The sequence below is a fragment of the Leishmania major genome, chromosome 10 (assembly GCF_000002725.2).
Source record: "Leishmania major strain Friedlin complete genome, chromosome 10".
NCBI classification, from domain to species: domain Eukaryota; phylum Euglenozoa; class Kinetoplastea; order Trypanosomatida; family Trypanosomatidae; genus Leishmania; species Leishmania major.
In genome coordinates, this window is record NC_007251.2 from 48,469 (window position 1) to 71,792 (window position 23,324).

Sequence of the window (23,324 nt, forward strand, 5' to 3'; positions counted from 1 at the left end):
ATGCTGTAGGTGGCTGTGCGTGGTCCCTGCGTGTGCGCCTTTCATAGATCTGTGTCCTTCTGCCATCCCTCTGTATTGCCACTCACCATCATCCCTCCTCTTTTCTTTTGTATCTTCGTGTGCGACTGCCTTACCCCCACTCCCTCTTATTCTGTATTGCGTACTTCTCGCCCTCTGTATCACCTCCCCCCTCCCCTTACAGTTTGGCCGGAATATTGCACCAACTTTCTTGTCACCTATGCCGCAGCCTGTATGTTATTTATTCATTGGGCCCGTGTTTAGCTCCAGCCGCGTCGTGCAACGTCAGAGGCAACTGCTACTGGCAAGACTGCCGAGGATTCTCCATCCGCTGCTGACGTGAAGGTTCGCTCCACGCCCCCTCCCCCCTTCCCCCGCCATGCACACACACATGCGCACACGAAGACAAGCGCTCAAACATAGTCACGCTTCCGCTTCTTGTTCTTTCTGTGTGTGCCTCTCTTCCCCTTAGACAGAGACGCGCGCACACACCCTCCATTCATAGAATATTGTCGATGGCGCTTCGTGCGCCATCCCTGCTCTACCTTTTCCTGCCCCCCCCCCTCTCCTCCTCCTCCTCCCTTCTCCCCTTCATACCCTCTCCCGAGCTCAACTCCCCTATGCACTTTTTATATTTTGGTGGGTGGGGAATTGGCGCCCCTCCTGCGTTCTCCCCCTCTTCGTGGTCATGAATCGGCACAGACTCGTAATGCGCGGCTTCACCTTTTCGAACTGTCTTCCTCTTCCTCTGCGTTGACTTCCCCGTCGAGGCTTTTTCCCCCCTGTTTGTCCTCTTGTTGCGTTTTCCGTCTTTACCCTTCATACTCCACACACACACACACACACACACACACACAGAGAGAGAGAGATACACTCACCCACTGGTCGCGTTTGCGTGTGCTTGTTTTTGATTTTTTTCGTTTTTTTTTGTATTGGCTCTGCCTCTCTCTCCCACTCTGAGTGTTGGAGTACGCGTGTGTACACCTGTGTGTGTGTGTGTGTGTGTGTGTGTGTGTGTGTGTGTTGGACCCCCGCCGCTGCTCAGTGCTAAGGTACTTCACCGCGATAGTGAGACGCACACAGAAAGGCACGCACGCACGCACGCACACACACGTACACGTACACCTTTGCACAAGAGAGAGGAAGAGGGCTACACCTGCACTCGCATGATACTCACACTTTTCTTTTATGCTTCTCGCGGAAGAAAATGGTAGCGCTTCCATTAGATGTGCAGGTGTATGATACAGGTAACTGCACAAACACACACACACATATACATACATGTATATATACATATATATATATATATATATCTACATATATACCCTCACTCGCACATGCCAATACAGGAGGGAGGACAGCTTGCCGCTCAGGTGTCGCCCTTCTCCCCAACACACACACACACACACACAAAGACGCGGAGGCACTTTAAGTTCACCGTTACCACTAGGCAGACGTGCTTGACGGTTCCCAAACGTGACTGCGTCATGTAAAGTATGATTTGTCCCTAGGGATCTCTCGCTTATACACGCCGAGAGCTGCAATGGCTAGCATGCAGGCTAAACGAGAGTAATACATGCCTGAAGCAAAACAGCTACAGTGCATGTGCGTGTGCGTGCTCCAAGTCCCCTGATGGTGGCGCGATGAGGTGCAGCGAACGTCTCTGCCCAGCGTCTGCCGCACCCAGCCACTTCGCTCTTCTCCCCTCTACATCTTCCCTTTACCTCCCCTTGTGATGCAAACGTGGGTGGGACAGAACCACCACAGCGGAAAACGCGTCGCAGAGCGACCGAAAGACGCATAAAGGTACAAAATGAGCGTCATTTCTCCCTTGTTTCAGTCCTTTTTGGCAGCCATTTTCCTGCCCGCGTCCTGTTCGAGAAGCTGCGCAGGAGGAAAGACACACGCACGCACGCATACAGGCAGGCACACTATCTCTTCTTGTGCACCACAGCGCTTGCGCGTGTGCACGTGAGAGGTTTTGTTCTCTGCGCCGCGTGCCGTGCGTTAAAATAAGCACATCTGTTGTCCCTCGGTTTTCTCTGCCTCTTCTCACTCTTTTCATCTCTCTCATTCGCGTCAACTTTTCTCTCCCGCCGCCGGGCATTGTTCTCGTCACCGGGCTCCCTCTCTCTAAGCATTCTTACGTTGGTCTTTCTTTCGGCGTGTCTCCCTCTGACTCGTGGGGTTTGAATGTGGCCATCTCCCCCCCCCATCCCCTCTTCGTTTATTCGCTTCTCTTTTCTTTGGTCTTTGAATGGTCTCCTCTCTTCTTTCACGCTTCTTTTCGTTTCCGTCCTTTGAACGCTTCCCTCTGTATGCGTTGTCGTCACAGTGGTAGTGCGTGCGTGTGCGTGCCGCGCGCGAGCAGACTCGCTCCTCGCTCCTCTCTCTCTCTCTCTGTGGGAGCTGTGGGTCTAGCGCTGCGTGCCAACGCTTATTCTTCGCCTCCGCCTTGGTTTTCGGCCAAGCTCGCCAGAGGCAGCTTCGCTTTACCAAGAACGCACTCGCAGGCACAACCACTCCGCAGGCGACGCAGAAGCCCGCGCCCCGCGTAGATGCACGTGCCCATGGTAGCGGAATCAAGGGCAACTGCTTAAAGCGCGTGCTCTCTGTGTTGGGTCTCGGCTCATCATCCATATCAGTTTTCCATTGTTTCCTCTCTGCTCTCTCTCTCTCTGCGTTACCGCACTCTTTCTTCCCTGCCTGCTTACCGCCTTGCTGTGCCGCAGATGGTGTCGAGGAGCAACGCTGCAACGCCAAACGAAAAAAGAAAGGATGACAAGAAGATATCGGCCTTGACAATGCGCTCCCTCCTTTCCGGGTCTCTTGCTTTCTTCTGCTGAGAGTCGACCGCGTGCTCTCCGCCTGTCTGCGTGTGTGCAACGACCTACCACACTCATTGCCTCATGATGTATCATATTGTGTGTTGTTGTTGTTTTCCCCCGTCTTAGAGCTGTTCTGTTTTCTTTTTGTTTTTTTTTTGGTTGTTGTTGCTTTCAGTGCTGAGCTGCCCACGTTTTGTTGCTCGCCTCTCTTCTTGTCGGTGTTTCGTTGTTGTGGTGGTGGCACCCCTCCCCCGTTCTTTTCATTGGCGCTGCTGCCTTTTCCTTTTGCTTTCTCTCGCACCGGGTGTGTGCATGTGCTCGATGCGTGTAGGTGCGTAGGAATGCCACCTCCTCCTCTGTCTCTCCTCCTCCGCCTCCTTGTCTGTTGATGCTGCCGTGTTGATCGCTGTCTTCTCTCTTTTCGCTTGTCACGCCTCTTCGCTTGCCTTTCTTCCTTTCGTTTTTGTTGTTTTGTGTGTGTATGTGTGTGTGTGTGTGTGTGTGTGTGTGTGTTTGTGTGCTTTTTCATCTCTCCTACATGCGCGTTGACGAACAGCGCGCAGGGACCACAACCACGTACGCAGACCCACACGCCCCGAGTGATGTGGACGCGTTTATGCTCGTATGTGTGTGTGTGTGTGTATGTATGCTTCAGCTGCCTGCTACTACAGGCAGGCTAGCAACAGATACAAGAAAGCAGACCAAGTATAAGCTGCCGCATCTGTGTGGAGCATGCACTGAGGCCGCCTAGTGCTGACGCGACTCTTTCTGTCAAACGGAGTGCGTGTTCGTGACGCTAAGAAGGTGCACAACGTACGCATGAGCGTGGGCGATTCAGTCGCTTGTCCGCGAAGCGGCCAGGGCCTGTGCACACGACGTTTCCGCCTCCAGCGGCTCATCTGTCTTGTCTGCCCTGGCGCATGTCTTCGTGTGTGGAGAAAAGTGGGACGACGCCAGCACACACGCCTGCAGCAGGCGTACGCTCAAGCGATCACTGGACGCCTTCTGTCTTCGAATGTGCGTGCTGGAAGGATGCGCCACAGTGCTGCCATCGTCACTCCTGTGTCACCCTCACTGCCTCATCCTCCCCTCCCCCCCCCCCACTCTCTTATGGCTCTCGCGCTTACGCCCACACAAGTGTGCATCGACTGCGTTTGTTGACCGCGCACACACCCTCTTCAGCGTCTTTCTCGCTGCTTCCCTCTGCCTCTCGCATCTTTGTGCATCTCTTCGGTTTTTCATTCTCACGTGTGCGCACGTGCAAAAGAACGTCTGCCTGCGTGTGTACGTCTCTGCCCCTGCAGCTCTTTCTCTGTTTTTCTCTCTCACTGCGCCCACTTTCCCTTGACCGGTCCGCCAATATCCCGCGTTTTCACCTTGCTCTTTCCCCTTGCTGTGCGCTCCACTCTTCCGCTATATATATATATACACCCTCAACTCCGTCGCTGCTTGTGGTTGCCGCCACCGTCTTCTTCTTGTTTGAAGACGTGCCTACCCGTTCCCAAGCGGAGTGGTGGAGGGGCGCGCACGAGGGCCGTGATCAGCCGAAGGCCTTTTACGTCGTCTTTGTATTTTTTTTTTCCGCTCATCAAACAGAGCACTTATCGGCGGCATATTTCTCCGACTCGCTCTTTCTTTCTCTCAGAACTCGCCGCTACAATCTAGCGCGCAGGCACACACACCCTCGTGACCGACGCAACGATGCCTCGCGATACGCACGTATTGCGCTTCAAGGTGCTTACAGTGGAGTGTGCGGCCCTGCCGGATGGTCAGCAGTACACCGTCATGTACCACCGCGGCAACAGCAACCGCTCCACCCCGTGCTACACCGCACAGGGTGGCGTGATCAACTTCGCCAGCATGCCGGAGGGCGCAGCCGTGGTGCATTTCAAGGCAGGCCACGGCGGCGGCCGTTTCGCTCCAAAGTACATCCGTTTCATGATCGAGGAGTACACGCGCGGCATGCCGCGCCGACTGGTGGGGGAGACGGAAGCGGATTGCACGCAGGTGTTAAAGGACTACGGAGCGTCCGGTTCAGGCATCCTCACCGTTGTCTTCCGCCTTTATGGCACCACCGCCAAAATGAGGATTGCGGTGCTTGTGTACCCAGAACACGCCCCCCCTCTTTCCTTCGACGGGTTGATCGACCCGAGCGAGGTGGCTGCGCCGCTGCCGACGCAGGCGGTAAAGGTGATGAGCCGTGGGGAGGCCATGATGATACTGATGGGGCTAGAGACGTTGCTCGAGCGGCGGCGCGCGATGAAGGCGGAGGGACAGAGCTTGCCGCAGTCTCGCGAGGAGAAGAAGCTGGCGGAGCTCGAGAAGCGTCGCAAGGCCCTTGTGGGCTCGGAGGGTTTGGCGACAGAGGTGATCAAAACCCGGTGCGAGGAAGTGGTGGCTGTGCAGTACACCGCGCTCGCCCGGAAGCACCGCAACAACTTCATTGGTCAGACCGCCGCCTACCTTCGCGAGATGGCCATGCTCGCTGGCGAGGACTTCATCGGCGACGACGGCGACAGCAGCGGCGACACGGTGCTGGAGCAGCTAAACCGGGTGAACCGCAGCATTGAGGAGGTGGAGATGCAGGTGAAGAAACTAGAAGAGGAGCAGGCGGCGCTCCGCCGCATTCAGCATAAGGTGGACGTGATGGCGGAGCTGACCGTGAGCCTCGATAAAGTGGCTGCGCTTCAGCAGAAGATGCAGGTGCTGAAGGAGTCCCGCACAGCGCTGACGGAGGCGATGAAGAAGCAGGCCGCCAAGAAGAACACCCCACTCGCCCGCGAGGTGACTGCCATCAATACTCGCATTGCCGCGCTGAATGCGGAGCAGCAGCAGATGGCGCCGAGGATCCAGCACATGGTGGCAGTGGCGGCTTCGCACGTGGTGAAGTGGGCCCGCAGCAAGAACCCGCCGGAGTTAGATACCAAGAGCTGCATAGATTCCCTGCACGAAACTGGGGGCAACGCCCGCAACCCCGTCGACGACCTCTTCAGCGACGCCGGCAAACCGAAGACGTCGAAGGAACAGTCCATGCTGGACGATGTGCAGCGCAAGCAGGTTGTGGAGGCGCTCAAAGGACTAGAGACCACCACCGCACCCCTCTCTACCCGCTCGCCCACCTCGGCGTCCTCCAGCTCTGGCCACCGCACCCCGCGTGACCTCTTCGCTGACGCGGGCCTGCCTTCTATGGGCGACTTCAGCGACACCAAACCGAAGGAAGAGGAGACAGCAACCAAGAGGAAGGGCGACACCTCCACAACGCCTCTCCACGAGGACCCGCTGAAGCCCTCTGGTCTCGGCGTAGACATGTTTTCAGCGAAGCCGGCGCCGGCTGCCGCCTCTAACGTGCCAGCGGGTTTGCCCTCGATGAACGATTTTATGCGGTCGTCCACCGCGTCGAGGCAGCAGAGCGCGCAGCCTACGTTTGACTTTGGCAGCATCCTGCAGACGAGCTCGGTCTCCCCGCAGATGGGCGGCGGCTTTGTGCTGGAGCCGCAACCGTCCGAGGCAGCGGCTTCGAGCTTCGCCGCCGCGGCACCTTCTGCCGTGAGTGGCGCCTACCAAACGAAAGATTACCCGTACTATGACGAGATGGACGACTTCACGGTGCCACCGGACGCCGCCGACAGCAAAAACTACGGTGCTGTAGAGATCACCGGCGGCATTTTTAGCTTTCAGGATGACACGAGCTCGCCAGCCTACGTGGCGCCGCGTCCGACTTTCGACTTTGGCCCAAGCAGCGGTGGCGATGACAGGCCGAGTGGGGTTGGGGTCACGGTTTCGCCAGCGGAGACCTTCTCCTTCGGCGGTGGGGCCGCAGATGAGCTGTCAACCAACAACCCCCGAAACAGTTCCGACAACCCGTACACCGGAATCACAAACCTTCCAACCTACAACTTCAGCAGCTGAGGAGGGAATGCGGCGAGGGGGCGGGGGCTGTTGTCGTCATGGCGGCGTGCGTTCGGTTTTGGGAGGGGGATAGCGGGCAGGGGACTGTGGGCCGCTGCATGCATCTATCCGTCCCTCCTGCCCTCTTCCCGTGGGGGGCGCTTGGTGTGACGTGCACGTCTATCGTGGGCTCTCTTTGTTTTTGTGCTTCGTCGACTTTTTCGGCTGTGGCATGCAGTCGCTCTCGCGTTTCTCAGCTTCTTCGTCTGTGTGTTCTCGACTCGATTCCTCTGTGTGCGCGCGTCTAGTGGTAGTCCGAGTCGTCGTTGTATGGCATCATCGCCTCTGCCGCCGGCACACAGACCTCCTCTAGCGACATCTTTCTCCTTTCCTAATACAACCCTCAACGTGTGTCGAGGACACGCAGCATTGGCCGTGAGAGCACCTCCCTATAGACTGGCGGGCGCACAAGCAGGCACACACGCTTCGTCTTGTCTCCATTCTTACGTTTTTTTTTTTCGTGAGCAACCACGCGACTCACGTTATTTTCCCTTGTAGGGCGTGGCGGGAGGCACTGGTAGTCACGCGTGTTTGATTGGTCGAAGGTGCTGCGCCAACCTCTTGAGCATGTGCATGTGCATGTGTGTGTGTGTGTGCTCGCTAGGATGGGCCTGCAGGGAGACGCGCTGCTACAGTGCTCATGCAGGGGCTTCGACCAAGTCGGTACGCTGCTGCTTTTGGTCGTTGCGTCGCCCCCTTTTTTGGTTTGTTTTTTTCACCATCCCATTCTTTCACCCCACCCTGAGGATGGTGATAGTGCGTGTGGGGGGGGGGACTATATTATGCTACTGTGTTGAAGTATGCGCATGTGCATGTATGTGTGAGTGTGAGTGTGCACGTTGCCTTGCTGTCTGGATCATTGCTGTTGACTTTTCTCCCCTTCTTTTTTTTTGGTTGGGCTCATGGTACATTTTTTTGTGATGTTTCGTTTCGGATACTCTGCTCGCGCTCGTTCTCGTTGTTCTGCTTGCGCATCACGGTGCGCGTAAGCAGCGGATGGGCTCGTGATTCTGTTAGCTCGATCAAGCGGGTGTGCGAGTTTGTGTGCGATTTGTGCCCACTGGCATGGACTGCAGGAAAGGAACGCGGAAAAGAAGCACGCAGAGGAACAGGGGAATGCCTCCAAAAGAGCATGTGACGCTGGGAACGTGGCTCGTCCACCAACGTGCCTCACCCCCCCCCTCCTTCCGCCCTCCCTCCTCCTTTCTAGAGAGGTGCATGTTCATCCTTGTCGCCTACGTCGCTTCCGACGCCAGTATGCGCTCGAAGGTGCGAAGGGGAAAGGAATCGAGTAAGCGGCTTCGGCGTTGGACGATGCAACGGGTGCAAGTCACTCTCTTCGAGTGATTGCGTTTCTGTGACTGCATCTGCAGTGAGACCAGCACGCCATCGAGCAAGCAGTGCTCTTTTTCCTCTCTACATCTTCCGTTTTCTCTGCTCTCTCGAAGCCTTCGTCTTTTCGCTCTTGTCGGGCTATCGTACGTACTAGGACGCCGCTCCTCCCCTCTGTTGGTGCTTGTGTCTTCCCTGCTTTTTGGTGTGTACGTGTGTGTGTGTGTGTGTGTGTGTATTTAAGAGGGAGGGGAGGGAGGGGAAGCATTGCGCCGTCCACCATGCCGGCTTCTGTCTCTTCGCCGCTGCGTCTCTCTCACTCTCACGCGCGCGTTACAGAACGACGGAGGTGGGGTGAGGAGGACTTTGGCCATGTCATCAGCCCAGATCGCCCTTAGGTTGCTTTCATTCGGTGCACATTGCTCACAAGGAGGCACTAAAAAAAAAGCAAAGACCAGCTGCACTGACACGTGTGTGCTGACATACACGGGCAGGCACGGGCACAGGATGCGCACACGTGCTCAGCGATGCCTTCATACCGCTCTGCAAAGCCTATGGCCTGCATTCGTGCACGGCGCGCGTGGAACGCAACGCCGCGGCTTTTTGGACACACTCATCGCCGATGAGGCCGCGATGTCGGGGATGGCAGCGTCCAACGTGTTGCCTCGGGGCTCGTCTGCCACAGATGACCTCGCGCCGAGTGAGGTGGACTCCTCGTACACGCACCCCCTCGAGGTGAGCGGCACATCCTTCAAGCTGTACGGAGAGTCCACCACGTACACCAAGGAAGACGCTGGCCATATCTTCTCCTCCGCCAAAATGCACAGCTACGACCCCGCTATCCTCTTCAACGATCTGCGACAAGAAGGGCACCAGGGGCTGCTCAACCCCACCGGCGGCCTCGGCGCTGGCCGATCAGGGGATTCGCCACTGGCAGCCGATGACCCGGAGACAGCAGCGCGAGCGACCGAGGAGGAAGAGAGCGACGCCGTCATGCGCTCTGGACGCAACAAGCAAGGCGCCGCGGGTGCGGCAGCGATGGCTGCGGCGATGCTCGACTCGCGCCGCGCGGCTGAAGGCATAGCCATGGTACCAGGCCACCCGCTTCCGGTCGTCTTCCCACGATCCGACGGGCTGTCACCGGCTCCGCGCGTTGTCAAGAAGCTCGCCTCCGGAGGTTTGAACGAGGCACACGCTGGACCGCAGGCACGTCAGACGAGGCAGAGCAGCGAAGAGGACGTTGATGCGATCATGTGCGGTGAGGTCATGGAGAGCGAGCGGCACGTCGAGTCGCACAGCCTGCAGCGCAGCATTACATGGCGGGTCCAGGTGCTTGATGAGCACTGCAAGCCCACTCCCATCAAGCACTTTCAGCACTTCCGCGAGGCGATGGATGTGCTGCCGGCGCGTGTAATGCAGGGGCTGAGTGAGTCGGGGCTCACGCGCCCGACGCTCTTCCAGTCGGCCGCCATCCCGCAGCTGATGTGCGGGCGCGATGTCGTCGGCATCGCTCCCGATGGCAGCGGCACGACAGTCGCTTACGCCCTGCTGTCCATGGCCGTGCTCGTGAAGGTCAAGGCCGCCCAGGAGCAGAAGCGGCTGGCGAAGGTGGTGGAGGAGGGCACCAGCTCGGCGCCACTGCCGCCAGAGCCGTCTGAGGCGCCGCCATCATCGTCTGGCGCCGTCGTCGCGCACCCGATTGTGGTTGTCCTGTGCACCAACCGCCAAACGGTGCTGCTGACAGCCGCTATGTACAGCAGCCTCGGTGGCGAAGACGTTCGACTCGTGGCAGCGTATCAGTCGGTGGACGCTGACGATGAAGACAGCCAGCGGAGCGTCATTCGCCGGAAGAAGGGCTGCGACGTGATTGTGGCTACGCCAGCTCGCTTGACGGCGTTGGTGCGCGAGGGCCATGTCGCTCTGAGTCGCGTGCACGTACTGGTTGTGGACAGGGCAAACCACCTCTTGGCGGTGGACCCCAGCCCGAACGGCCGCTCAGCGTTGCAGCATGTCGAGGACATAATGCACGCTGTGAAGGAAAACGGCGTCGCGCATCAGTTTTCTCTGTGGTGCACAGAGCTGGGGCTGCCCATCGAGTCCCTCGTGCGCAAGTACATGTCACCGCTGACGGTGACGGTGATGGCGACGCGCGAGGAGCACACAAACGTGAATGTGCGCGAGATCCTGTACCCACTGCCAAGCCGCGATGACCGTATCAAAGCCATCCAGCAGCTGTACGACCAGGGCACCATCTTGAAGCGCGACCAGGTGTTGGTGTACTGTGCCTATCGCGAGACCGCCGAGGAGGTGAGGAGGGAGCTGATCAAGGCGCTGTCTGCCCCGTCGTCTATGGTTCAGTGTGTGCACAGCGGCCTGCGCTGTCGAAAGCGCAACGAACTCCTCAAGGCCTTCCAGCACGGCGACATTCGCATTTTGGTTGCCACGGACGTGGCGACGAAGCGACTCGATGTCGAGGAGCTGAAGCACGTCATCCACTACGACCTGCCTGCCTTCACCGAGGTGTACAAGCAGCGCGTTAGCCAGGTGGACCGCTCCGGCCGGCAAGGGACGTCACACACCTTCCTCACCCCAGGCGACACCCGCGTGCCGCCAATTGCCAGATTTGTGGAGAAGCAGACGGACCACGCCCTTAACGATGAAATTCGCAAGATGATCGCTGACATTGAGGCCGCGGCCGGCGAGGACAGCTGGGCCACCCCGGTGCTGCGCATGCACGGCCACGCCGTGTCGAACACGAAATGGCGGGTGCGCGGACGGCGAGAGATACGGCAGCAGGTGGAGACTCTTTCTGGTCTCGTATCGGAGTCGGACGAGACGCCTGTGGGCTAGGCACAGAAGGTGGTCGACGGGACAACATCACTGCTGATAATGGCGTGCCGGCGCAAACCTACCACACATGACGTGGGGGGGGGCGAAAAAGGGGGCCCGCGAAGCACTTTGGCCCCTCCCCCCCCCCTCCCCTCCTCGTCCTCTTCTGCTGGAGAAAAACGAGTGCGGCACAGGGCTGCCGAACTAGTGAGGGATGAAAAGCGGAGGAGGAGGCATTTGCTCTGCATCGATGGAGGTGGAAGGGATCGATACCGGGGCACCGCTGCTGCTGCTACTGCTGCTGCTGGTGCTGCGACGGCGGCTGGCGCTCGGCTCTTCCCCTTACTTTGCAGCTTGTTTTGGAGTGCTGTGTCGGTATGCGTTGTGCCTCGCCGTTATCTTACACTTTCTCGGATGTCTCGTCATCGTGGAAAGCCGTGTGCTTTTAGGATCATTGCATGCAGGAGAGTCGACGCACACCAGCCACGTGAAAGGGGGGAGGGGCCGCGGGAGGTGACTGCATGATAGCGTCTCGGTAGGGTGAGGAGTCGTATTGTCTCACTCCACCTGTGATGTAGTATCCGCGTACCCACACTGGGTTTATTCGCCCAGGCCATTTCCTGTGCCGTCAGCTGGATGGTGCGTGCATGTGCGCCGTGGCGTCTTTTCACCTCCAGTAAGGTTTTTTTCTGCTGTTTGCTCACGATGCTTCCGCCGACGCACCCGCGCACTGCATTGTCACAGTGTTCTCATCTCTCCTCCGCTCTACTCCTCGCCCGCTTGCTTCTCTATGGTTCCCGTGCGTTGCAGGTGTATGTGTCTGCTCTCGCGTCGCCACATCACCACATCACTGCCGCAGGAATCAAAGCGGGACGACCAGAACAACAAGCAAAAGAAGAGAGGCAAACATACTTGAATCCAGAAAGGAAATAACATGTATTACGTCTCATTCTATTCTCTCACCGCCGCCCACCGCTCTCCGCAACTCCCAGGTACGGCTGGGCACAACGTCAAACGCGTGCGTGCCGGTGGCTAGCGACGCACGTGCAGGTGCGAAAAGGGACTGAGAGGCGCACTACGGCGTACATCCCCTCCCACACCCTAAGCGCCCTGCCCCCTTGAATCAACACCAGCAGATGGCCACAAACGGGCCACGCGACAGATCCTCGCAGCTGTAGCGAACACGCACACATGCACACACACACACACACGCACACACAAACAGGAAAAAAAGTACGCACTTCCTTCGCAGGCAAGCGTAAGCAGTGCACATCACAGTGAGAGATCGAAAAGAGTCTGAGCACGCATGGATGCGCTGCGCCCCCCCCCCTCTCCCTCTCCCGTCCCCTCCGCTTCACTGTCCCTTTCGCTTGGTCTCTTTTCTTTTCTCTGCTGCTGTCTTGTCCCGCTCTCTTTTTCTTTTCATTTTTTTTTCGTTTCCGCTTCGCTGTTTCGCCTCGACGATATCGTCGCTGTTTGTGCGAGCATGTGTGTATGTGTGCGCGTCCCCTCCCTCTGTGCTCGATTCCATTCGTCTTGTCCCCTATCCCCCCGCTCCTGTAGCCTTTGTGCACAGAAACATCTTCTCCACGGAACCACACCCCTTGTCACCATGAGGGCACCAAAGCCTTTGCCCGTTCTCTCTCTCTCTCATCGTGTGACTAATACGGGGGGGGGGGCTCCATGAAAGGTGTTGGGTGCTTCTCGGCTCACGCACAAAGGGAGTGCGACGCCAGGCAACAGCGACGGGGAGGCACAAAGGTACACTTCTCCACCGCCAAAATCGATGGACAGAGTAGGGAGTGAACACTTGGGCATCGCGTAGCGAGCGACTTCAGCGGCATTGCAGACAGCAGTGAACGAAAAAGAAGGAACCCTATCACCGACTCCCTCCCCCCGTCCCCTCCTCTCACACCAGGTCCGTCTCCTGTCCATCTTTTTCTTTTCGCGCTGTCTTGTCTTACCGTGGTTGGCTTCTCTCTGTGACACGGCTTTTGCTGCCACACCTTACCCCCTCTCTGCACCATTTTTACGTCTCTCTGTTTTCTCCCTGCTTCCCTCTTCTTCATCCCTCTCTCATTCCGCAAGTGCAGTTCATGCGACGCACCCGCTCATCCATCATCATCATCATCGCCAGAAGCACCCGCATTGGCAGTGCTCTTTCTTCGCTTCTATTTGGCGTGTGTGTGAGTGTGTTTGCGTACCAACGAGAGACAAACACCAACGACCAACTGTCTCCTTTTCTGTGTTTCCTCCTCTCTCACCAGCTTCTCGCTTCCTTCTTTGTTGTTTTCCCTTCAGATTTCTTCGAGTTTACCCCCCCCCCAAAAAAAAAAGGAAAAGAAAACCAAGTCTATCTTCAGCGTGAACCTTTGCCCGCGTGTAGCAGCAGCAGCGTTCACGTAGTGCTGCGCCACCAGGAACCACTCACACACGTTGCGTGAGGTAGCGCGATCTCAGTTTTCTCCCTCCGAGGCTGCCGGCTGCCATCCTCTCTGCCTCTTCCTCCCTCCCCTCACTCCCTCCTCTCCTCGTTCCCTCGTCGGGGGGCTCATGCATCAACACACTCGCGCACCCTTCCTAGATACATTAACACAGCTGTTCGCTCCTCTTTCTGTGCAGCCGTCTTCATCCTTGTCGATTTTCTTCTGTCTTGTCGCTGCCCACTCACCTTGGCCTGAGCTTACACCTTTCTCGCCCCCCCCCCCTCCCAGACTCCTCTCGGAGAGCATCGGCGGTGCTTCAGCCACGAAGGGAAGGAAGAGGCAAACAATATCAAGGCAGACGCCCACTCTTGCACCGACACACACATCGTAGCTAGGAGACAGTAAGGAGCGAGCACACTTACACGTCGATTAGCCATAACGACGAAGCACCAGACTAACAAGCAAAAAAAGAGAGAAGGACGGGCAGGTAGCAGAATTCGATCAGGAGAGCCCCCCCCCCCCGCTCACCCACCCACTCCACTCCTCCGCCACCCTCCTCATCTTCACATAGAGACAAGCAATAGGGAGGAAGAAACACGACGATACACTCATCGGTGCGTAATCGCACACGTCAGTGCTGGTGCTGCTCTTCGATTATTAGCAGCCCTGTGGAGGGGGTGGGAGGGGGGGTGAAGCGGGTGCGCTCTCCTCTCTTGTTTCTCCTCTCTCTCTCTCGCTGATACACACGCACCTCTTTTTCTTACCCTTTTTCCTCGTCATTTTCTCCTCCCGTTTTTTTGTTTTATTTTCGTGTGTTGTTGCGGGTCGACGTGTGGGGAAGGCGGCAAAGGGGGGGGGAGGGCAGACGGTGTTTGGCTTTGCCTTCTTCTGTGCTACCCAGCTTTCTTCGCCTGAGACTTGTTTCCCACGCTCGTGTTTGTGCCTGTGTTGCTGACTACCTTTTGTTGCATCCACATCCCCCGGCCCGCTGTCGCGCGCGCGTCTTTGTCGGCAGCCTCCTCCTCCTCCCCCTCCCCCCATCCCTTCCCCCTCGCGTTTTCCCTTTGTGGGCTTGCCTTGTTGCTCTGTTTATAATTTTGTTAGTGCTCCTCCGCCACACCGCGGGCGCTCGTTCTCTCCGCCTGTCTGTGCGGAGAGTAGACGGTCTTTTGGTGGCGCGGCTTCACAGAGCAGTGTTGCAGGTGCAAGCACCCAAATCTGCACGACCAAGCGGAGAAAGACGGAAGATGAGCGACATGGACATGAATATGCGCATACATAACGTGAAGTACACCAGTGGCCTCGAGTCAGGTCCCTTCACTAGTGAGGGCGTCTTATCAACGAACGCCGATCCAGCCCATGGCTACGAAGCCTCCACTACTGCGCTTGGGGCCCACTCCACTTTGTTTCACGCGCTGGCTGTCGTGGAGGAAGACGACGACGGGGAGAACAGCAACGACGTGCTGCTGCGCCTTCTGAACGAAGTCAGGGCTGTTGAAAGCGACGGCGAGGATGACGAAGTGCAGGTAATTGATAAGGGCTCTGACGAGAACGCCGCTGGCGTGCTCGCTCTCCGTCACGGAGAAGAGCTGGCGAAGCCGTACATGCCGCCGTACACGGCTGTCCCCCGCGGTGGGGCGGCCGTGATCGCCGGCGGCTTCACGGTCGAAGGCAACGCCTCGTACTCGTCTGCCGCCAGCCTGCCCCCTCCTCCTCCTCCTCCTCCTCCGCCGCCGCCGCCGCCGGCGTACAGCACGCCAAGTATGGCTCCACGCAGCCCCTATGCGAACTGTTACTCAGGCATTCCGCATCTCTCTACTACACCCGGATCGAAGCCGCCGCCGCCGTCGTTCGCGGAGGCTATGGCGACGGCGCACGGCACCCCTGCCTCGCTGCTCGGGCGTTCGGTGCCTTCACAAGAGTGCTCTCCGATGTTGGCGAACTACGTGCCACCCATGCCAGCAGCTCCGCAGGAGACGGTGCTGCTGCGCAACAGCAACGGCGTCTTTCTGCTGCAACCGATCTCCAAGCCGACGCCGCCGTACACCCCACCGGCTGGCAGCACCTCTCCCCCGGTCTCCCCGCTACCGCGGTACTCCCTGCCGCCGGCCGCCGCATCCACGCTGAACACCGCCGCCGCCAACGGCCTCCTTGGCAGCTCCATGGTGCAGGCTGGCGCGCGGGCTTCCAGCATCACAGAGCCTCTGCATTACGCTCCATTCGGGCCCACCGGAGGCAGTCCATACCTCAGCACCACAGTCCCCTACTCGCATGACGTCGGCTCGGTGCGCGGCACCCCGTCTTTGGGGACTGCACCGCCGCCGTACGCATGCGGGGCCCCTCGAGGACCGGCGACGCGCTGAGGAAACCCAGAGAGCGGCACAGAGAAGAAAACGACACAGCGTGTCCGTGGCAGCAGCAGCCTCCACCGCTGAAGCGCGTGACAGCGGTGTCGGTTAAGGTGTGCGTGTGTGTCGGCATGCTAGGTGCGGTGGTGTCCATGCAATCGCGTACCGGCGCACGCGTTCTCCACAGCATGTGTGGGTTGCCTGTCGTTTTTTTTTCGTTGTCGACTTTGTTTTATGATGTTTGCGCTGTGCTGAGGCGGTGCCAGTCTTCCTGATTCCCCTCCCCAGCAGTCTATAGCCCTCCCCCAGCTCTCCTCCTCTACCTCCCTGTTCCTCTATGGTTTTCACTTTTTCATATTTCGCTTCTACCTCGGCCGTCTCTCCGCCGCGTCTGCTCTGCACATATATTTGTGTTTGTATTGATTTCTATTATATGTTATTTTTATGCCGCGGCTGTGTGGACACTCGTTCTCGACGTCTTACTGCCTGTCTATGCGTTTTCCTGTGTGCGTATGTGTGTGTGTGTGTGTGTGTGTGTGTGTGTGTTCTCCCTCTTTTGTCTCCCGTACCTTCCGTTGAGGAAGATGCTGCACGCACGCACGCGCGCGCACACACGCACGCACACAAGCTCGCCGACAGGATGCACGCTCACGATGGTGTGAACGAATGGTAGCAACCGAAAAACAAAAGCATGGAAGACAACTTCGGAGGGGAAGCAACAACCGCCACAAAAGGGTGCAGCACTACACCCACGAGGCCTCCACGAGCTGCACACATACACGCAGACACACAAACGTGCCGGCAGCTCGAGGTCGCATCAGTGGGCTGCTGCTTTTCCATTTCTTCCCCTTTTCCCTCCGCGTTGCTTCGACTCGTTTCGTGTAGTTCTTTCTCCATCTTTTCTTTCCGTTTGTTGTTCTTCGCAGTTATGTCTGCTCCGCTTCTCCTCGTCTTTTCTGTGCGCCTCCCACTCGCCATCAGAACACCACACGTGAGCATGTATATATAACTGCGTGTGTGTGTGTGTGTATGTATGTGCGTCTGTTCTGATCTCCTCCTTGTCTCTTGCGCAGACTGGTGTGCCCGTGTTGCTGGTTGTAGTGCCTTGCGGTCGCCCTCTACGTTTTGTTTCTTCTCTGCTGTCTGGATCCTCAGACATATGTGCTCGCATGGCTCTGTGTTCGTGTGTGTGTGTGTGTGTGCTTAATACTGGGTGATGACCGACGGAGGAAGTCCGGAGGTGAACGCAACAGCAGCAACCGAAAAAGATGACGATAAAAGACTAGAAGACGCTTCCGTGAGTGGCACTTCCCACCTTGTGCTCTGTGTGTGCGTTGGTGCGGGCCACTCGCTCTGTGTATTTGTTGTCGAGCGTCACGCTCTCGAGCAGCCGCGGCTTAGACGGAAAGCACAAAGGCAAAGCAAAGGCAAACAGCTGACAGAAAGGGGCCACAGGAGGGCGCTCTCACTTGAGAGCGCTGCGTTACTTAGAGGTGTGCTGTCGCGTGCGACAACGTCGTCTTTTCCTTCGTGGTTGCCGATCTTTACGTCTGTGAAGACAGGCGCCAGGCAGTTAATGCTCAGCCCTTCTCGTCACGAACCGCGTCTATCTTCTCAGCATCAGACACGCGCGCTTCGTGCTTGCCTTGCTCCCCTTCTCAGATGCGTTTTCTCTTGCGATTGGGGGTGATGGAAAGGAGGCGCACGACCTGTGCGAAGCGGCGCGTGCGTGTGTTATGCTTGTCTGAGAACGCGTATGTGCGGGTGCTTCCGCACGGTGCGAGACGCCGGCAGACGCTGTTGTTGTCCAATCCCCAGAGAACGCGGAAGCACGGGGATAGAGGGCGGTCTCACTGGCGCCAGCGCGCCTGCCCGCCTCTTCCTTTTCTCCCTCTGGTGTTCCCCTTCCGTTTCGGACTCGCGCGCCCCTCTCAACGTCTTGTTTAATTGCTTCTTCCAGGGCGTTTATTTCACTCTTCCGTGTCTAGCGCTGTCATCATCTCTTCCGTGGTTATCTTTCACGGACTCGCTTCCTGTTCGCTCCTCTTGCATATGGTTTCCGCCCTTTGATGAGCCAAAATACGAGTCGGTGAATGTGTGTGTGTGTGTGTGTGTTTCTATCTCTGGTATGTGTATGTGTGTTTGTGTGTGTGAGGGCCCACGTTGATCGAGGCGGGGGTGTGCGGACATCATCGCGTCTCTGTTGTCGCTCTTGCCTCGATGACAAAGAGAGATGGGCGTCTGTGTCTGTGTATGTGTGTGTGTGTGTGTGTGTGCATGTGTGTACGTAAAAGTGGGTACAATGCAGCTGCGTTTCGTTTTGGTACGCTACTTTTCTTTTCCGACGTCTGTTTTTCGTGGTTTTCGGCTTTGTTTTCTTTTTTATTCCCCACCCGTTCGGCTCTCCTCCTCCTCCTCCTCGTGTCCGCGTGTATGTGATAGGCCGTTTAATGGTGCATAACTCACTTTTCCATCGCTGTTTCGATCCTTCTTTTCTCTCCTTGCTGTCTCTCATGAGCACCCCCTCGAACAACAAAAAACGTCCGTCCACACACACACACACACACACACGCACACACACATGGAGGAGGCGCACCGCCATGAAAGTTCTCTGCCTCTACACACAAACGAACAGCGGCCTCGTCCGCCTTCGCGAAGTCCGTGCGGCATCCGCTGCTTTGGAGTGGTGTGCTTGACCCCTCTCCCCTCCCCTCCCCTCCGCCATAGCGGGGTCGGGGGAAGGAACGGATGGGGGGTTGGGAGAGACAGAGACACGATTGTGCGGAACAAGAACACGGACACGGCCATCAGGCGGCTATGCACCACCAAGTGCACGATCGCTGTGCATTTGTATGCGTGTGTGGCTTTCATCTCCGCGTTTCTCTCTCGCTCGACGCTGTTGCGTGACTGATGCGGTAGCGTCATAGAATGCGACGTCCCGCCCCCTGCCCCTCTTCCCTTTCACGTGGCTGCCTTTCTCTCCGTCTCCTCCCCCCTCCCCTCCCCCCCTCCCCCCCCTTTCCTATCCCCCGCGTCTGCGTCTGTCAACCCTCCCCTCTGTCACTATCGTGTGGCCCACCCAAGAGCGGCGACGCTTACAGCGAATACACGAACATACGAGCGACCGTCACGACAGCAAAAAAAAAAGCGAAAGGACCACACCGTCTTCACATCTCGACGCGTGCGTGTCTCCCTCCCCTCCTCCTCTCCTCCTATTTTCCTTGTTTGTTTGCGCTCACGCTCTGTTATCTGTCTCCGTATCGCTCACACACGACCTACACACAGACACACACACACACACACACAGAGAGAGAGAGAGAGAGACGCACAGGCACATATATATATATATGTATATGCATATATACATATACACACACACGCAGAACTAAACCGGCCTACCGACCCGACCCCGCGCACGCATAACCGCACACGGGCTACACCCCGTTTTGCTGGTTGCTGTGTGTCCATTTTTTGTGCGCGCTTTCATTTACTACAGGCGCACACACACACACACACACACTGGTATATCTTTGCGTGCAGGCGAGTAACGCCCGTCGCCATCGTGCGGGTCGACTTCTGCCTCAAGGCAAGCGAAACAGGTGAAGCGACATTGAAGCGGAAGGAAACCACTCTGAAGTGACTAGTGTTGGGTGCAACGGTGGAGCGCGGGAGCGGATAGCTGTTTCTTCCTGTTCGCGGCTTCCCGGGCACGCCGGATTGCTGAGCAAAACAGACCACACACACATACACACATACATAGCTACATATATACATATACACATACATATATGTATATATATATATATGGTGTGTGTGTGTGTGTGTGTGTGTGTCAAAAAGCATCAGCGAGGCCCACCCACTCACTCACCCGGTAACTCACCTACGCAAGCGCAAAGGCAGTGACTATCATGGACTCGCAACGGCATCGGGTATCACCGCTTGTGGCGCCATCGTCGGCGCACTCGCGCACCTTCTCGAAGATGACAGTCACCAGCGCCAACTTGGTGAGTGTCAACGACACAAATCTGTCTCTGACCCCGACTTGCCCCAGGCCGAATGAGCGCCACCCACTGCATGGAGCGCACACACCCCACCGTCGCGCCTCCATCCTGGAGAAGCAGCAGCCCACCCCGCGCGGTTCCTTGCAGTGGCCGTCGACGCACCGCTCCTTCTCCAGTGCCGCAGCCACGCGTGACAGCTCACGACACTCACAGGTGGCCGACCATATGAACGCGACTGGCGTGAACGTTTCCGCCTTGAGCCAACACGGTCGAGCATGCAGCAGTGCCTCTCACACGCCCATGTCGTCGCACGACGAGCGCAGCGAACACTACTCCGCTTTCAGCGGTGCCGGTGGCCGGCGGGGCTACAGCCTCGGCCGCCACTCGACGGCGCCGCCACTGGTGGATTTTGGAGACTCTCCTTCCTTCAGCCGACACAGCACCGCGCACAGCGTATGCACGACGGCGCTGTGCACGCCACGCGACGGCCCCGTGGCGTCGCCGTCCATGACTACGGAGGGAAACAGCGCTAGTATGTCGGGCCCTCCCCCGCTGTACGACTTTGAGGCGGAGGCGCACCAGCTAACGCGCGAGCAGCTGGAGGAGCGGGTGTTGCAGATGCGGGCGGCCAACGTTGTGCTGCAAACCTCGGTGCTTCGACTGCGTGAGTTTCTAGCGACCCTGCAGGAGGGCATGCGCGTTAACTACGCTGACCTAGAGCGACGGCAGGAGAGCATAGCGAACATGCTGCTGCGACGCCTGGAGGCCACAAAGCGACGTCGCAGCAAGCTGGTCGCCCACCTGCGTAGCGTGGAGGCCGAGAAGACATCGCAGGAGACGAAGCTACGCAATACCACGCAAAACATCAACGAACTGTCCAAGCATCTGAAACAGGAGGAGCAAGAAATCGCCAACCGCCTGCAGCGCCGTCTGGAGCGGCTGCACGCTCAGCGAAAGCAGCTCGACCACGCCCTGGAGGAGCAGACAAACTCACTGCAGCAGCTGGAGCAGCTCGTGCAGGAGGTGGAGGAGATGGACCAGAGCGACGCAGCGGAGGCGAGCGCCGGCGGCGTGGCCGCTCAAAGCGCAGCGTTGACGTCGGCACTCTCCGCTGCGCTCGCGAGCAGCGCCTCATCGCCTAGCAGCGGTATCTTTGTCCCCGTGCACGAGCGTAGCAGCAGCCGCATGAGCGCGGCGAGCTCGACCACCGCCACCACCACGGCCGACGTCGCCTACGACCCGACTTCCATGATACGGTACCTGGAGGAGGAGATCGCGGCAGCCGAGAGCCTGCGCACGGAGGCGCTGTCCAAGGCGGAGAAGTACGTCGCCACGTGCGAGCGGCTGGAGCGGCGCCTTGCACGGGAGAAACAGAAGCGGGCCGAGCAGCATTCTCGCACACAGGAGCTTCGTCAGCAGCTGCAGGATGCAAGCACGGCTGTGAATGAGAAGGAGGCGGAGCAAGCGTTGACGATGGAGATGGAGGTGGACCGTCACCTGAACAGCTCTCGCTTCGGTGGCGACCTCATCTCAAGCGCCAGCAGCACGTGCGCCACGCCTCAATTGCGTGCCGTGAGCGCGGTGGCTAGTCGTGGTAACTCGGCGTCGCCTGGTATCAGTCAGCCTTGCCCCGAGCCCGCTGTGCAGGACCTCGAAGGACGTCCGCAAGACCCATTTATGCTGCCAGTCAGCAGCGCCTGCAGCGCTCAGGCGAGCTCCACGAGCCACCCCGACCACTTCAGAGGCGCCAGCGGCGTGTCGGCCAGCATGTCAGGCTGCACGTCGCTAGGCAATGCCCTGGCCGCCGCGCCTGCGATGGAGGTGCTGAACCGTCTCTCCTCTTCAACACCGCTGAACGCGCCAGCTAGTCGTGATGAGACAACGATATCTTCCGAGGGCAGCCAGCACGCGCGGCTGCTTCTGCAGGACACCTCCTGCGTGGCCGCCCCGCGCCCGGTGACGCCCGCAGAGAAGACGCTGCCGTCCGCCTCCTCCATGCCGGCCGCCCAAGGCCCCATGCTGTAGCACCTCCGCCGCCTTTAAAATGCTAGACTGCGCCTGTGTGTGCATCAATACCTGTGCTGTCCTCCACATGGTACACGTGGGCTTCGGTGAGCGAGTTCTTGTGGCTTGTGAGCTAAGGAGAAAACTGGGTGCATAGTGCGATCTGTCACCGCCAGCCGCTGGCGACCCCTTCATCTTTTCATTCCTGAGGAGGAGGAGGGAAGGGCTCCTCTTGGGCGTTGCCATGCCCTCGAGGCAGCGCACACCCACTCGCCTCGGTCACGCTAGAGAAGACGGAGGGTGGGTTGTAGTGATGGCAGCAATGAGAGGCTCATGCAGCACGCCGTCCCTTCACCCAACGTTTCCCGTTGTCTCCGAGGCGCACTTGAAGACGCACACGCAATGTCTAACCAGTCTTGTTTACTCAGGCGTGTTCTCCCGGTAGTGCTTGCGTGGTGGCGGCTTCCCCTTCTCTCCCTCCGCTGCCTTTCTCTTTCTAGTCATCTTTTCTTTACGCTGTGCCAACTAAGCCTTGAAGCCACTACCGCCACCGATGTACACGCCCACACACACACACATACGCGCACCGTATGTCATCGGGAGCACCACCACTGTGTTGCGGGTGTCTCTCACGCACGCCTTTGTGTTGCCCTTTACTTTTTCTTTAGCCGCTCTACTCCCTCCCTCCCTCCTTCCCTCCCTCTTTCCTTCCCCGGTTGCCTGTGTGTGTGCCTGTATATGTGTGTGACCCTCCTTCGTCATGACTGAAGCTCATTTTTCCTTTTCTCTGCCACCCTCGTCCCCCTCCTTCTCCTTCTCCCTCCCTCTCTTGTCTTCGTCACTTGCCTCTTCCTCTATGGCGTATGTGCGTGTATGAGTGTGCGTAGGCACCCACACACACGCACCATGTCTCCGACCTTAGCCCCGTCGGTGCGTTGCGTGAGCGCTCACGGCACCTCTTTTTCCTTCGCCCCTTATACGCTGAAGGTGATCTCTCTCTCTATATCTATGTCGGGTGTCTTGCTGGGTATCGGTTCCATGTTGTGTAGGAGCCCGTTGCTGGTGTGCGTTATGTGTGTGTGTATAAGCGAATGGGTACTGTGTTGCATGTTGTCTGTGCATGCTGTAGTCGAGGACTGTATCCGTCCATCCGCCCACCCGCCGCTGTGCAGACTGCCCCGCCCACCGTCCCCCCCCCCCCTCTTCTTCTCTCTTCTCCTCGTCTCTCTGCCTTTTCATGTGTGTCTCGAGTCTGGTGGCACCCCCTTCCCTGCCGCCTCTCGGGCGCGGCAGGGGGGACGAGAGAGGAGTGGGTAAGAAGGGGGAACGCGTGAGAGACTGCGGAGAGCGGAGCAGCGAGCAAGCGCGAGCGGGAGACGGACGAACAACAAATAGCCAGCGGTCGCAATCGGAGACAAGAAGAGAGCGACGTGCTTTCTTCTGCCTCCGCTCCTCCTCACCGCCACGCCAGCTGACGTGTGGATGGCCGCGGCATCAGCCAGTCGTGCGGAAGGAGGGAGGCTTTTGCACATTGTGAAGGCGGCGGCGTGAAAGAGAGGCGGAAGTCTCCTCCTGCGTCGCACTGCTGAT

General features: G+C 58.2%; 4 protein-coding genes across 4 annotated transcripts; all 4 read left to right on the forward strand.

The window, feature by feature from the left end:
- Window positions 1-4,547: 4,547 nt before the first annotated feature.
- On the forward strand, window positions 4,548-6,755 carry LMJF_10_0130 (conserved hypothetical protein; the record flags this gene model as incomplete). Its single annotated transcript, XM_001681289.1, has 1 exon — window positions 4,548-6,755. The coding sequence occupies one exon, from the start codon at window positions 4,548-4,550 to the stop codon at window positions 6,753-6,755; it is 2,208 nt and encodes a 735-aa protein (XP_001681341.1).
- Window positions 6,756-8,759: 2,004 nt separating this feature from the next.
- Window positions 8,760-10,976, forward strand: LMJF_10_0140 (putative DEAD/DEAH box helicase; the record flags this gene model as incomplete). The annotated part of the gene is made up of 1 exon (XM_001681290.1): window positions 8,760-10,976. One exon carries the CDS (start codon window positions 8,760-8,762, stop codon window positions 10,974-10,976), a length of 2,217 nt encoding a protein of 738 aa, XP_001681342.1.
- Window positions 10,977-14,628: 3,652 nt separating this feature from the next.
- Window positions 14,629-15,744, forward strand: LMJF_10_0150 (conserved hypothetical protein; the record flags this gene model as incomplete). Its single annotated transcript, XM_001681291.1, has 1 exon — window positions 14,629-15,744. One exon carries the CDS (start codon window positions 14,629-14,631, stop codon window positions 15,742-15,744), a length of 1,116 nt encoding a protein of 371 aa, XP_001681343.1.
- Window positions 15,745-20,237: 4,493 nt separating this feature from the next.
- Window positions 20,238-21,755, forward strand: LMJF_10_0160 (conserved hypothetical protein; the record flags this gene model as incomplete). The annotated part of the gene is made up of 1 exon (XM_001681292.1): window positions 20,238-21,755. One exon carries the CDS (start codon window positions 20,238-20,240, stop codon window positions 21,753-21,755), a length of 1,518 nt encoding a protein of 505 aa, XP_001681344.1.
- Window positions 21,756-23,324: the final 1,569 nt, after the last annotated feature.